At 43.7% G+C, this 15,423-nt stretch overlaps 1 protein-coding gene across 5 annotated transcripts in view; it reads left to right on the forward strand.

Moving 5' to 3' along the window:
- SBF2 (SET binding factor 2) overlaps window positions 1-15,423 on the forward strand; it is a 2,158,806-nt gene that overhangs the window by 1,945,777 nt on the left and 197,606 nt on the right. For all 5 annotated transcript variants that reach the window (XM_086955965.1, XM_086955960.1, XM_086955962.1 and 2 more), the window contains one exon: window positions 9,705-9,938. In XM_086955965.1, coding sequence (XP_086812091.1) covers window positions 9,705-9,938 — 234 coding nt within the window. The remainder of the gene's footprint in view (window positions 1-9,704; window positions 9,939-15,423) is intronic.

Consider the following 15,423-nt stretch of genomic DNA (forward strand, 5'->3'; position numbering starts at 1 on the left):
CAAAAATGTAGTCAATCCGCGATTGAGATTGATGAAACGGAGAGTAAAAGGTAAACTCCCGCAAGGTCGGATTGCAAAGATGCCATGAGTCAACAAGCTTATGTTGGCATATGGCTTGAGAAAAAAGTTTGTGTGGTTTAGTAGGAACATAAGTGAGGTCCGAATTCCTGTCTATAAACGGATCTAAGGGTTGGTTACAATCCCCAGCAAGGATAAAATTGTCATCCATGAATTGGGTGATACGTGGAGAAAATTCAGCCCAAAAAAGGGCTTCACCATTGGTGGGACCATAGACATTAAGAAGAGAGATTGGAACACCTCTAAGCGATAGTCTGACATGTGTCCATCTGCCATTAGTATCGGACTCTTGGGAGATGACTGTGAAAGGGAGTGATCTTCGGCATAGAATTGCAACCCCATTGCGTTTACCATCACCTTGCGAATAGAAGACCTCACCCATCCAACCTCTTCTAAGCTAGGCAGACTCTACATCAGAAAGATGGGTTTCCTGGAGAAACGCAATATCAATATTCAACTTAGCAAGGTGTGATAAAATGCGTTGACGCTTAATTGGGGAATTTATACCCTTGACATTCCACGAAATTATATTCCAGGACATAGCACGTATAGTAGTTCAATAAATACAGAGTAAATAGAACAAGAATATCGACCCATGAATAAGAAGAAATAAAAAGAAGACAAATGTGCATTGAAAAGTCAGAAGAAAGAAAAAAGGAAAACATGTACGAGAATGAGATAGTGTGCAGAAAGAAAGAGTAAAGTAGAAAGCGGAGAGAAAATCAGGAAGGTCAGATTGAGAAGAGAGAGAAGATAAGCATAAATACAACCTGAAAGAAAAATATTATGTTCGAGGCATATGGGCTGCAGATGGTACATTATGAATAGATCGCCATCTGGTGTTGGGCTCGGATGATTGCACTTTGTTTTTCTCTTGGAGAGTCTTTTGTATCTTGGTGACTCCTCCCTTAGTTGGTAGTGCGCATGGGCATCGGCTCCATCCTTAGATTGTTTTTTTCCGCCATCGGGTTCGGATGAAGATCGAGACGCTCCAGATCAACTTCTGAAGAAAGTGATTTTTCGGCGCGTATTCCCTTTCCAATTCGACGGTATTGTTAGCGAACGCGTTCTTTTCCATTCCGACGCGTTACAAATTCAAAATAGAAGAGAAAAACTGGGATCTACGTCGAGGAACAAGAGACCTTTCTCGGCGCAGTCAAGCCCGGAGTCCATGGAAAGGACTCCATTCAAAAAATGTCCATCGTGTGGTGCTAAGTTCCCACACAAGGACCTACACGAGGTGTGCAACCTCTGCCTATCGCCTGAACACGAATCCAGGGACTGCGAAGCCTGCGCAGCATTCTCCTCCAAGCTAACGATCAGAAATCGTCGAGCTCGAAGGCACGAGGCTTCCAGAATGCAGGCGGAGGCGATCCCGGAGCTGTTCGGAGACGAACAAATCGAGGAAGAAGAGGACCAGTCGGGGTCGGAAGGGGACCAGTCGGAGGTTGGATACTAGTGGCACCCACGTGGGCAAGACAGCCGTGGTTCACCACGCTGCTACAACTCTCACAAGTACCACATCAAAAGCTAAGATTATTACCCATGCATCTTACACAGAACCATGGAGAAATAATGCACCCAGATCCCAAACAACTGAACCTAGCGATCTGGCTCCTGAGGTCATAGAGTTTGGGTATTTAGATTTACCACCAGAATGCATGGAAATCATTAAACAGGCAAGACGTCCTACCACCAGAGCATGCTATGCAGCAAAATGGAAGAGGTTTGCTATACACTGTAACAGTAAGCACATCAACCCTCTGGACGCATCCACTAAACAAATCATTTGCTACTTATTACACTTACAACAATGTAATCTAGCATATACATCTATTAGGGTTCATCTAGCAGCCATAGCGGCGTACCTACAAAACAGACAACACCTGTCATTGTTTAAAGTACCAGCAATTAAAGCTTTCATGGAAGGACTCAAAAGAGTCATTCCACCAAGAAGACCACCTTCCCCAGTCTGGAATCTAAACATAGTGCTTACCAGACTAATGGGGCCACCCTTTGAACCTATGCATAGGTGTGAAATACAATTCCTCACATGGAAGGTGGCCTTCCTCATAGCTATCACGTCACTTAGAAGAGTAAGTGAACTGCAGGCTTTTACGATTCAGGAACCATTTATGCAGCTACACCAAAATAAAGTGGTTCTTAGAACAAACCCAAAATTCTTACCAAAGGTTATTTCAGCATTCCACATCAATCAGTCAGTGGAATTACCGGTTTTCTTTCCAAAACCACAAACAGTAGCGGAAAGAGCCCTACATACACTGGATGTTAGGAGGGCCATATTGTACTATATAGAGAGAACACAAACTTTCAGAAAGACAAAACAGCTATTTGTTGCGTTTTCTCCCACACATAAAGGCAATCCCATCTCCAAAGCGGGCATTGCCAGGTGGATTGTAAAATGCATTCAAATATGCTACTTAAAAGCAAAGAGAACATTAACTGTTCCTCCTAGAGCTCACTCTACACGTAAACTAGGAGCATCTATGGCATTTCTGGGAAACATTCCACTAGATGACATATGCAAAGCGGCTACCTGGGTTACACCGCACACTTTCACAAAACACTATTGTGTAGATGTGCACACAACACAACAAGCTAGAGTGGGACAAGCAGTATTAAAAACATTGTTTCAGACAGTTGCAACAGACACGGGCGACCACCGCTAGAGAGAGAACTGCTGTATAGTCTATTCATAATGTACCATCTGCAGCCCATATGCCTCGAACGGAATATGCTACTTACCAGTATGCATCTGTTCTTGGCATAGAGGGCTGCAGAGTGGTACATGCCCTCCCAGCCTCCCCGGAAACCTGTGTCTGTTCCAACACTATCTTATTTAGATACACTTACATGGGCACTCTTATCTGTATTCTACTATACTACTCCATCTAACCCTACTATGGCAAAACAATCTAAGGATGGAGCCGATGCCCATGCGCACTACCAACTAAGGGAGGAGTCACCAAGATACAAAAGACTCTCCAAGAGAAAAACAAAGTGCAATCATCCGAGCCCAACACCAGATGGCGATCTATTCATAATGTACCACTCTGCAGCCCTCTATGCCAAGAACAGATGCATACTGGTAAGTAGCATATTCCATATTCTGCACAAGCAAGGAAATCGAAATACAAGACGAAGGAAAAAAACAAAACAAGAGGAAAAAACAAGGGATGGACATACCTATAGGAGGAAGAGATGAGAAGGAGTCGGGGGAGGGGGGGACCACAGAGGTAAGGCAAAACATCCAAGGTCGGCTAGGCAGGAAGCCGGGGAGACATCATCAAACGGGGAAGGAATCCTGTGGAGGCAAAGAGGGGAGATATAAAGTAGATTACAAACCTACATCAAAAGAGAACAGAAAACAGTTAAACTGTGCAACTAAGTACAAGTAACAATCGAAGAACAATCATGTAAAGGGGAGACAGAAACATGAGCAAACAGGAACAGTAAAGAAGAGGCAGAGTAACAGCTCAATCGGGATGAGATGAGGAAGGTCCCAGAGGAGTCCATGGCGGTGGTTTTATGTGCATTGATGAAGCTCTGTAATCTCACTGGATCCTCATAAGTAGTCGTCTTGTTATTGTAGGTGACCTTAAACAAGCAGGGATGGTACAGGGCGTATCTAGCACCCATGGAACGAAGGTAGTCTCTCATGCCAAGGAAGGCCTTCCGGCGATTTGCAGTCGCCTTAGCATAGTCCTGAGCGAAGAACAAAGAGGAGCCTGACCAGTTTAATTTGGGAGAAGCCTTGGCTGCTGCGAGAACCTTCAAAAGGTGAGTACTCTCCAAAAAGTAAAGGATAACACCTCTTGGTCATTGTGATAAGGAAGTGGATGCAGGTGGGCGACCCAGGTGATGAGCACGCTGAATATTAAGACTCGTACCTTCAGGCAAGCGGAGTAACTTGGGGAGGAAGGATTTGAAGAAAGTGATTGAGTCCGTGCCCTCAAGACCCTCTGCTAGGCCATAGATGAGGAGATTGTTGCTCCTATTTCTATTTTCCAACTCCTCCACCTGCCTCTGGAGGGTATCCACCTGTGAAGTTAGATGGGAAACCTTGGTGCAAGTCTCTTGGAAGGAAGCAACAGACTGTTCAACCGAGGAAACTCTTGTTTCTATTTGAGACCAACTGTCATTAAGAGCTTGAAGCTTGACATTAGTTTCCTCCATGAAAGGACGTAAAGATCCAATCTCCTCCAATAAGGGGCGGAAAGATCTAATCTCCTCCAACAAGAGTTCCATGGAAACAGGTGCAGACTGCTTAGGTGGCGAGGGGGGATTCTTCTTTAGTCTCTTGATGTTGGATTTCCCTGATGGTGGTGGAGGAGGATACATGATATTGTCCGAGCCAGATGAGGTGAGAGAGTCTTCTAGCTTAGAGAAAGCAGAGAACACTTTGGAATTTTTCACGAAGGCCACCTTTGTAGATGATTTCGAGGGTGTGCGCAACACAGATTTAAGTCGCCCCATAAAAAGCAAATGAAAATGGAGCAGTCTGCGCAACACGGACTATCTACGCAGTAAGATGGAATGACGCAATGAGGTATGAGAAATCCGCAAAACAGGTTTCTGAAAAAGAGGGAGGTAAAATTGACGTTGAGAAGAAGCACTTTGCTGAAAATAACAGGCACAAGTTAAAAGTAGGCGCCAGACAGAGTAGAAGCTGAACGATCCATGTGAAAAAGAAGTTACTGCATTGAGTCGGAGGGCTCCGTCAATGGGTGCATAGCCAGAAGGAAACATGCTTAATAAACTTACAGCCAGCAGTCATGAGAGACGTAAATTCTTGAACTCCGTGTCAGTTCTTAAACGATACGGTAACACGCGAGGCGATCTTCACGGACGCTCCGCTTGGATAAAATAACACCGTCCAACCCCTCTGGCCTCTCGAGGTTCGGGTGGACCAAACTACACGCCTATCCCCTTCTATTCGCTACAGTCAGGCTCCCGCTGATAACAACGCAAATCAGATGCGGCACACTCGAGGTTTAATCCTCACCTAATATAGCGATATCCAAGAGCAGGATTTTCTCCATTCAAGTTATTCTAATAGATGCAGCCTGCTCGCCCAGCAAGAATATTTTGGCCAAGGCCATGAAGTCTGCTCTACGTGAGCAGATATTGTAGTGCCCTTTTGCTGACTACCCTGTCCTGATGAAGACCCCGATGTAAGGTTACAATTACGCCTACAAGTGTAGCGTGGGGTCGAAACGTCGACGGCTACTTTCATAATTTGTTTTGTTGGCTTTCCCCTATGATTTTGAATACCTCATTGTCAACAGAAACAATTTAATTGCTTTGGGATATATGATAATCCCCATATGTTTGGGCTCAGAAACCTGAAGCCACGAAACTTTATTGCATTTTAAAATAATTTTGCAATAGATGATTTGTCACCGACTATATTCCCACACTATCCCTCCTTCACAGCATCACGCTATCCCACTTCCCTTCCCTTTCTGGGGCACTTTTACTTACTAAATGAGATAGCTCATGCACTGTGATTAATTGACATTGCCTGTTTTAATTAATTTTTGCAAATAAATTCAAGCAAATGTATCAATTTCTACTGGGACCCTTCTTTCATATACTAATAAACTCAAAGAGCCGCTAAACGTGGAGGATCAGCAATCTTCAGGGCGAAACATATGCAGTGGACCTTGAGGCATACATAAAATCGAAGTTTCCGCTCACCTCGATATCCGCAGAGTCAAAGACAGCATTAAGTAAAGTAGATAGGCAAGAAGCATTGGGAAAATGCGTATTTTGAGAAGTCTTAACTGCTTCACAGGTCACACAGGGATGGGCACTCAGCCAGTAGAAGCAAAGACAAACAGGCCTCTCAGGACAAAGGGCACCGCATAGAAAGTGCCCATGTAAAAGCACACCCTTGTATAGAGAGCAGGCAAAAACAGATAGGATCCTCAGCAAGCCATAAACAGCAAGACCAAGAATAAGTATGCGTATATGCGGTCTCCATCCAGTAGAGGACTTCCTAAGTACACATATGAAGCATGGAATAAAGTCTCTTGAGGTGTTCAAAATGACTGCCACATCAATGCTGAGGTGATAAGCAATATGTTGTAATCACACAGTAGCAGAACAGCACTAATAGTCAATGTGCCAATGGAGAGGAGGCATATCATGAGGCATTATGAAAACGCAGGCAGAGCCAGAAAGACTTAAATGGTGAAGTCAGGTCCTGGTATGAAGAGCACGGTGCGCCAGTTTGCATTAAAATGGCGGCCGCGCTCAGAATAAAGACAGGTAGACTCACTTGAGAAACTTGAGTGATGCTCTACCAGAGAGACTTCAAAGGGGCTCCAGACGTCATATCAGCAGCAGGAGGGATCCTGAATCCGCTACAGCCGCCAAACGGGAAATGCCGAGGGAGATGCGCACATTCCTGCAGACGGAGCGTGTCGCGTCATCCCACAGGAAATGGCCACCGTAACGCCGCAAACAGCCTTCACTGCCTTGTCATAAATTACGCCATCTCCAGTGAAAGCAGGATTGCCTCAGGGGTCACGGAGCACTGCCGAAGGATTCCGACATCTGGTCATCACCTCCAACACGAAAACCAGGAACTCTAAACAGCAGGCCTCCCCGGAGCCGCGGCAGAGCCTCACTCAGGTGCCGCCATTACCCTTGGGTGCCAAGCCACGCCCCCTGCGACCCATTCTTGACCTTTAATTCTTGAATTTGTCCATTCAACAGGATACGTTGAGAGTGCTGCCCCGTGCAAGGTCCTGTTAGCCCTCGGGGTGGGCACTGGTAGTTTGGCAAGTGTCGCTTGACACTCAGAATGCCTGCTTTCATATGACAATCCTGCCTGCCTACAGGTGATACCTGAGGTTCACTGTCGGTTCCCAGCACTTTTTGTTCTACTAGTTGGTCTAACAACTATGCTGCACGTGTTCACCGAAAAGCTTGTGGTGGCAGCTCCACTAAGAAGGTTGGGAGTTCCAGTATTTCCATGCTTCGAAGATTGGCTAGGTAATGTAGAGTCCCTTGTGTTTGTCACGGACAATCTACATTGCACCATGACCCTTCTGCACAACTCTGGCTTTACCAGCAACATAAGTCTGGAAGTCTGACCCCGTACAGAGATTTACCTTATTAGATACAGTGCTAAATACAACCTGTATGTGGGCTTTTCATCATCCTCAGAGATTTGCAGGTAACTGGGATTTAATTCTGATGTGTGTGGCTCAGATAACAATCCGAGATCTGAAAATCTTACACCTGTTTGACCTGACAGGCCTCCTGCATCGTATTGGGGCTGCATGCCAGGTGGCAAATGAGGACCTTCTGTGGTGAATGACAAAATAGTGTTCCATAATAAGGGGACTTTCGTGGCTTGGGTGCAGGTTTACAGCTGTGTTCTCCCATGTCTGCACTAGCAGATCAGGTCCTCCAGTCCTTTAGTGGGTTGTCCCTACGGCCCCCTGCAGTCATAGGCTATTGTGATTACGGGTACCCTGTCTTTGTACTAGGGCACTCATCTGAATGGCATCACAGAGAAGGGCCTGTGGTTCCCACAACAGTGGTGTCTGTGCTCGAACTGCGCACAGTTCACCTTGCCCTGAATGCCATTCTTTTATTCCATCTCAGAGCGCACCATTGAGGTTCTCTTGGTCAACACAACCACTCTCATCATATTAGTACAGAGGATTGTGAGGGGTCTTGGCCGCTGTGTTAAGAGGCAATACAGCTGTGGAGATGGGCTCTACAACAGAGCATTTTCCCAGTGTGGGCACCATACAGGCACTCTCTACCTACCATTGGATACTAGGACTAAATGTATGTATTTATCTGGTATTTGTATAGCACAAATCTAGACAAAAGGTAGCAGAGGATGGTAAAGGTTCAAAGAAAAGCATACAGTCAGCGAATGATTGGAAAGGTAACTGGGTTCTGTAAACCGAAGTGCTCTGTTACTGCATTGTGCATCATGATGTGGTGTTCTTTAAAGAGATGCATCTTCAATGCATTAGTAAATTGGAACATCTTTGAGGCAGTTATGATAGATATGAGGCTGTGTTCCAAATCCTGGGTGCCTTGATGGAAAAGGGTGGATGCATTGTATGAGGGAACCCCACATTTACCCTGCATGCCTTTACAACCCTGTAACTACTCGACTGCAACATTCCCACAAGTTATTTTACCACGCAAGTTGTTACACTGGCTTGCCTTAGGGGAGAGCTGGACATAAGAATAGTGTAAATTACTATTTCAACTCCAGTCTATGCAATAGGTGGAACGTTTTTTAGACTTCAAATCCAACATCAGTCAAACAATGTGCCCCCTAAAGCTAGTCGTTGTAACTACTTGTGGGTTAAAGGAATATGTGGTAACTTAGCCGTCGGGGTAATGACTGCGTTATAGAGGCAGGTCGTTCTTCTGACTGTGGGGTAAAGGATCTTTCTCGCCTGATGCTTTGGGGTATTGTTTTTTTAACACTTTTTAGTCTACAGTCTTATGGTGTCCTGGCTGCAGGTCTTCTAAGTGTCACAGGAGATGGTGAGCTTATCTTCAATATAAGTAGTGGTACAAGTTGTGATGGTATTGTAGGCTTGTCACCCCACAGTAACAGAACTGATCTTCTCCAGTATGGAGTGTCCATGTGAATCTTTTCTCACTATGGCCCTGAATAGGAAGTGTCCTCGGTTTTGTACTCTTCACTTCCCCTGATTAGTTTCTTGGGTGATTCTTTCAGGATGCATTCAGATTCCATTGATCTCTCCATCAAGTCCACTTCTGACTTGACTTGAGTCCTTCAGATGGTGCGAGAAGATCAGGCACTCTTCTTTGTCATTGGCCAAGATTGGGTGAGCGGTATTTGATGCACCAATCTGCTGGACTACAACACTCTGCTTCCTCTTCATTTCCCACAAAGAGTGGACCTACTTTTGCAGCAGGGTGCTTGGTTCCTTCACCCTAATCCTTTAACTCTGCAGCTCACTTTAACTCTGTTCCTCACATGACAGAACAGAGTGGATATCCAGCTCTTAATGGGCTTCACTGGAGCCATGAAGTGTACTGCAATAACCAAGCACACAATGGGGTGGAGCTTCAAAGAGGTGCTGATACACTGAAATTCCACTGTTGTTCAAATAAGTGAGGTGAAACAAGGCCAATCCCCTCAAAGACATTACAGTTGTCTTGGCATAGACAATCGAATTCTTGCAAATTAGAGTTCCAAGCTAGGAGCAGAATAAAAGAAAGATTCTTGACGGAAGGTGACCAACAAAAATAGACTTGAGGGTTTATGGGGTCACCTTTGATGTTATGACAGATCAATCTTTTTAATGTTGCTGCTGTGATCGAATATCTATTAAATTAAGTTGCATAATGTTAGCCCCATAGATTGACTTACAATGATTCATTATGGAGCCATACTTGAGGGTTGATTTGTAGTTTTTAATAGGACCGAGGAAAGAGCGACACACACAAAGTAATATGTTTCACTTTCCTTTGCTTTGCAAAATTTGCCATAATTGTGAGTTGAGTCGTTTATAATGTTAAGTTTATGCATTTAACGTCAAAAGGTCTGGTAATATTTTACAATGCTGATTACATTTTTTATTTGAAACTAGGCTTTGAAACCAAGTGCAAATATATCCAACTTAAAGAAGTGGGACTACTACATGGAGGAGACGCTGTCTATCGGTCCTTCCTATGATTGGGCAATAATGAGTGCACGCTTCAGTACCCCAGAGGAATCGGATCAAGGAGACGATGGGGGACCCCAAAGCAAGAGGAAAATAGTTTGGCCGTGCTATGACGATATTGGCACTGTTCAGCCTGATGCCATCACCCGTCTTTTGAATGTAAGTTCTTCAGTTATAATTCGGGTTGCATGCTGTCTAGAAACTGACCTCCTTATTGCCTACGGATGATGAAAACGCGTCTAATACAATTACAAGATACTTTATGTTACAGTGATGTAGGAAGAAGACACCAATTCCTGATAAAAAGACAAAGGTTTATTGCTAGCTGTACCACCATACAATATATTCTTCCCGCCACTGATAATGGCTGATCAGTAACCTTGTGCAGCTCAGTCTTGACATTGAGCCAGTACAGATTCATTATTAGGAGTTTCCTACTCATCTGCTACCGCCACCACATCTGTCCGATTATTGTACATGTAAAGACCCATTGCTTCAACAACATATGACCAACATCACACATGTCCTCAAGAATGCTCCCAACCACCCCTAAACTTCCTTTCTTCAATAACATTGCCTACCACAGGATTTTTGTAACAATTTATCCAATCATTTCGATCAAAAGAATAACAAACTCAGGGATAAGATTAATTGTGAGCATCCACCAGATGAGAACGTCTGGACCGAAGTCATTAACTTTGTGGAGTCTGGTATTAAAACGGGCCAATTTTTCTTTTCAAGAATTACCATCGGCTAAAATAATCTCAACCATCAAGAAACCATAATCTTCAGATTAACCTAAGGATCCATGTCTGGCAGCAATCCTGAAGCAGAGAGCCCTTCTATCCTATAAAAATTGTCTCTTTTTTAATGTATCTTTAAAGGAAGGAGTAGTCCTCACCAGCCGGAACAATGTACCTCTAAAGCATCTTTTGTAAATAGACCCTAAGGGCTGCTGTCCAATTCAATTTTACTTCTCATTTTCCCAAAATTTGTTTTTGAAACATTCGTTTTTAACCGCTCTCAGCACTTTGTGGAATAACAGTCTTGTCTTCAATCTTCATCCTTATCAAGTAGGTGGTTTTAGGACCAGGCACAACACAGAGATCGTAGTTGTATCAGTGCTAGACGAAAGGCGAGCCAGCTGGTCTTGTCCTTTTAGATTTATATGCAACATTTGATAGCACTGATCATACATAATGAGTATCCTGACTTTATGGGTTTGGCTGTGACATTGATGAATACAACTATTCACTTTCTTTCTAACAAACTGAACTCAAATGGTTACATTATGGCCATTTGAATCAGTGTAAAAAACAATTATATGTAGGGTCCGACAAGGCTCCATTGTGTTCCCTCATTTGTTCAGCCTTTGTGTACAACCACTCGCCAAGCTACTTGAGGACAGTGCAGTAAGTGTTTATATGTGTGAAGATGACAAACAGATCAGTTTAGGCAAATAAACCCCATCAGTTCCACACTTGCTTCAAAATGGACCCTATCCTTCAAATTATCCAAATGGGGATGATAAAAAAATGTCTTCAAACTTAATGCTTCCAAGGAGGAATACCTAATCGTCAGGGACACCGCAACTGTACTTCCCTATTCCTCCTGGCCAGACATGATGGGCCCATAACTGCACCCTGTCAAGACAATATGTAACATGGGAATAACGATTCATGCAGAACTAAAATTGCTCTCACAAGTATTTTCGATAGCCAATGATTGTTTGTTCCACCTTAAATTGCTAAAACACCTCCTATCTTTCATTGATACGGACCCCAATTAGAAATTTTAAACGTGAACAAATCATTTTGGAACGGCACTCACATTTTGCCATTGTTGGGACTTTTATTTTCCACAGTTCTAAACTATGTTAAATATATGAATTTGTGTTTATTCGAATTTGATGGTATAAGCTGAATTTAATTGTTCTATCAGTGATTCATACAGGTTTCCTGAAGATTTGGGTGTCTGTAACACATTTTAAGGAGCTACCACAATACAAATAATAATGGGGAGCATGGGCACCCTTGTCTAGTGCCACGTCGAATAAGAACCGCCTCCGATTCAAGTCCCATGGTGCATATCCTGGCAACAGGTTGGCGACATAGCGTTTGTAATGCTGTAACATATCGTTTCCCAAATCCACATCGCCGCATCACCTCCCATAGAAAGCACCATGAGACTCGATCGAAGGCCTTCTCGGCATCTAATAAGATGAGGCTGAGTGCGCCACCAGTGGCATTGGCATGTTCTAGTAATGTTATTACACGGTTTACATGGTTTGTTGTTCCCCGATTCAGAATAAATCTTTGTTGACGAATTGACACTAATGGGGTGATAACAGTCGCCAACCTGGTGTCTAGTATCTTTGAATATATCTTGCCATCAGTGTTTAATAGAGAAATAGGGTTGTATGAGATCGGGAATTCCGCTGGTTTGTCTTTTTTCCGAAAAACTACTATACTGACTTCATCCCAAGATTTTGGAGCAACTGCTAGCTGAGCCTCTCTGACTGTTGCTAGCATGTCCACATTTAAGACACCAAAAAAGCATTTGTATAATTCCAGCTGCAATTTATCTGTGCCGGCAGCCTTTCCAGATGCTAGCCCATTTATTGCCTGTTCCAATTCATCCATCATGATTGGGGCATCTAACCTTGCTGCCTCCTCCAATGTCAGGCCCTGTTCAACGTACTGGTTTAATAATATTTCTGCTTTATATCTGTCATAGTTATCCCCAGCATATAATGTATCATAAAACTGCGTAAACACTGCTAGTATACCACTCTCGCTATCAATGGAACATCCACCGGAATCTATAATGTTGTTAATTCTTTGAGATTCCTCTTTTACCCTAAGCTTTTGGGCCAGATACCTGCCACTTGCCTCCCCATACTCATAATGCAACTGATGCTTAATTACATATTTTTTCGCAGCTTCCTGACTCCAGTAGAGATTTATTCTGGCCTTGGAGCGAGCTACCTCAGTTGCCAACTCCCCAATATCCACTCCATTATGTATGCCTTGCATAAGCAACTCCTCGGCCTTTATAAGGCCCTGGTTTAACTCCTGAAGTTTTAGACCCATCCTTTTTTTTGATTATACAGCCCATAGCTAAGGGTTTCCCCCCTGAAAGCGTCTTTGAAAGCATCCCAAACATAACTAATATGAGTACTGCCCGAATAATGTGAAAAAAGGCAGCAATCCATTCTTCCATGTATTCTACATTTTTTTGATCATATAGTAATTTGCGGTCAAAAGAGAACCCCCTTGGCTCAGTCACTACATCGCCACCAGGGATAGTTAAAACCACTGGGCCATGATCCGACGTCACACGCGGATAAACCTGAATAAAAGCACCATTCAACATACACTGCGACACAAGAAAATAATCCAATCTCACTAATTTTTGATGGGGAGAGGAGAAGAAAGTATATCCTGCTTCATTCCCCCTAAGTGAAGCCCAAGCATCTGCTAAGCCATGTGCATACATCAATGATTGTAATGCTTTAAACACTCGTGGTTTCCTACCCATATATCTTGAAATGTTGTTACACAGGATGTTTGGTGCTAAGTTTATATTTAGGTCCCCACATACTATCACTGGTGTAGGCCATGTTGCTAATTCCACATTCAGAAAATCTATAATTGCGGCTTCATCAAAATTGGAACCATATATCGAGCAGAGCGTGAATTTCTTTACCCCTACAGTACATTCCACAATTACCCACCTCCCCAGCCCATCCGTTAGAGTTCTGCCCGTATTACCAACATGTTTTTTAGCCAGGATTGCTCCACTTCTTGTTGTACAAGCCTGTTTGGTACATGCACTAAATCATATCCCATTTCTGTTAACAATTTTCTCTTGACCCAGACTATATGTGTCTCCTGGAGGCACATAACATCACAGCGCAACATCCGCAATTCCCGTATGACTCGTTGTCTTTTATCCCTGGAGTTCAAGCCCCTGACATTTAGTGTACCTATTCTAATACCCTTAGCCGCCATCAAATCCCTCACTAACACCCCCCCTGAGCCGCCACCACTGGATTATCCATCCTTTCAACCACTGTAAACAACTGTTCTCATGTATTATTTTTATTTTTTTACCCCCCCTCCACCACTCCCCCTCAATACCCCCTACCTCCCCCCACCCCCCCAACCGCCTGTCCCTGGGCTTAAGGACCATGTCCTCTGTGATGGTGAGTGATTGTACGCTGCCCCGCCCCCCGGCTCCCCACCTAGCCGACAACCTACGGCAAAAACATCTGTTCCAGGACTATTGTCGTCTCTCTCGGTCTGTCCTCTTATAGGTAAATACCTATGGCTAGGTATGTAACCACTATATCATATACTTTGCAACCACCGCAACATATTCTTATTCATATGTGATTAGCCTCGTAGTAACAAGTAATCAGTCTAGAGACACAGCAAGTGTGATATGTGCACAGTAAATCTGGTGGCACACGTGGTAAGTAATCTGAAAATGTTGCATTTACCACAAACTTTGTGAGAAGTCGATAGTAGAGAAAGGAAGGAGATTGGGTAAGCTTGGAGACTGAGAAAAAGAAGGTAAAGAAAGGAGAGGGGGGGGGGGAGCTGGTATCAAGGAACCATCAGTGTATTGTCTTTGAAGTCCTGAAAGGTGGGTATTCCATATGTGACAACTATCAAAACTACAGTGGAAATGGAAGGAATCTTGGGAAGAGTAAAGGAGGCAGCCACTAGTGGAGCGGGTAAGACGAATATTGGCAGTCTCATACGATTCTAGTTGTATAGACCGTTAATGAAGTTCATATAATAATAAGCAGTTGAAAATTCCAAGATCCAGGTGATTACCTTGTAAGGATTCAATATGTTAGTAATCTCAGAGTAACAAGGATGTTGCTTTTCTGAAAAGAGAAGGCAGCAATAAACTTACAAAGTTACCCCAAGTAATGGATAATAGGCTAAATGTAAGGTTTGTGGATTCCCTTGTATGATGTACCGTAGACACAGATAGTTAATTGAAAATGGTCTCAGTATTAGAATAATGCCACAAGGTAATAGCAATATTTCTATTGTGGAGGAAGGAGAATCGATGAGCCTAAGATACCAGAGTAATTTGCACTGTGAAAGTTATGATAAAGATCATACACTCTGTACCTTTGGTATGTGCTGCCCTCCACAACACTTAAGTTTGCGCCTACAGTCACACGACCACCCTGCAAGAGGTCAGATCCAACACTTTCCATAGAGTGGCAAAGGATCATGTCCGACAGATGAGTCCTCTAGATCGTTCAGTGGGGCTATGGCCTTCCTTTTCTTTGCAACCCATTCCATATTCCATGCATATCAGAGTGGCTTTCAGAGGAGCACCTTGCCATTTTGCTGGAAGAGGTGCAGGCTCTCTTGCCCAAAAGGGCCATAGGGACGGTACCAGCCTCAGAAACATGGACTGATTATTACTCCCACTGTGTCCTTGTGCTGAAGAAGAACATAGATCTCTGTTCTCTGAATCCCTTCCTGTGGATGGACAGATTCAAGATATTCACAATGATGAATGGATGTAGTCCTGGACCTGCAGTATGCATATTTTCAAATACTTGCCCTGCAATCCCACAGACGTCACCCGCAGTTCAAGGTAGGCCATTAGCATT

The sequence above is a fragment of the Lissotriton vulgaris genome, chromosome 2_1 (assembly GCF_964263255.1).
Source record: "Lissotriton vulgaris chromosome 2_1, aLisVul1.2, whole genome shotgun sequence".
NCBI classification, from domain to species: domain Eukaryota; kingdom Metazoa; phylum Chordata; class Amphibia; order Caudata; family Salamandridae; genus Lissotriton; species Lissotriton vulgaris.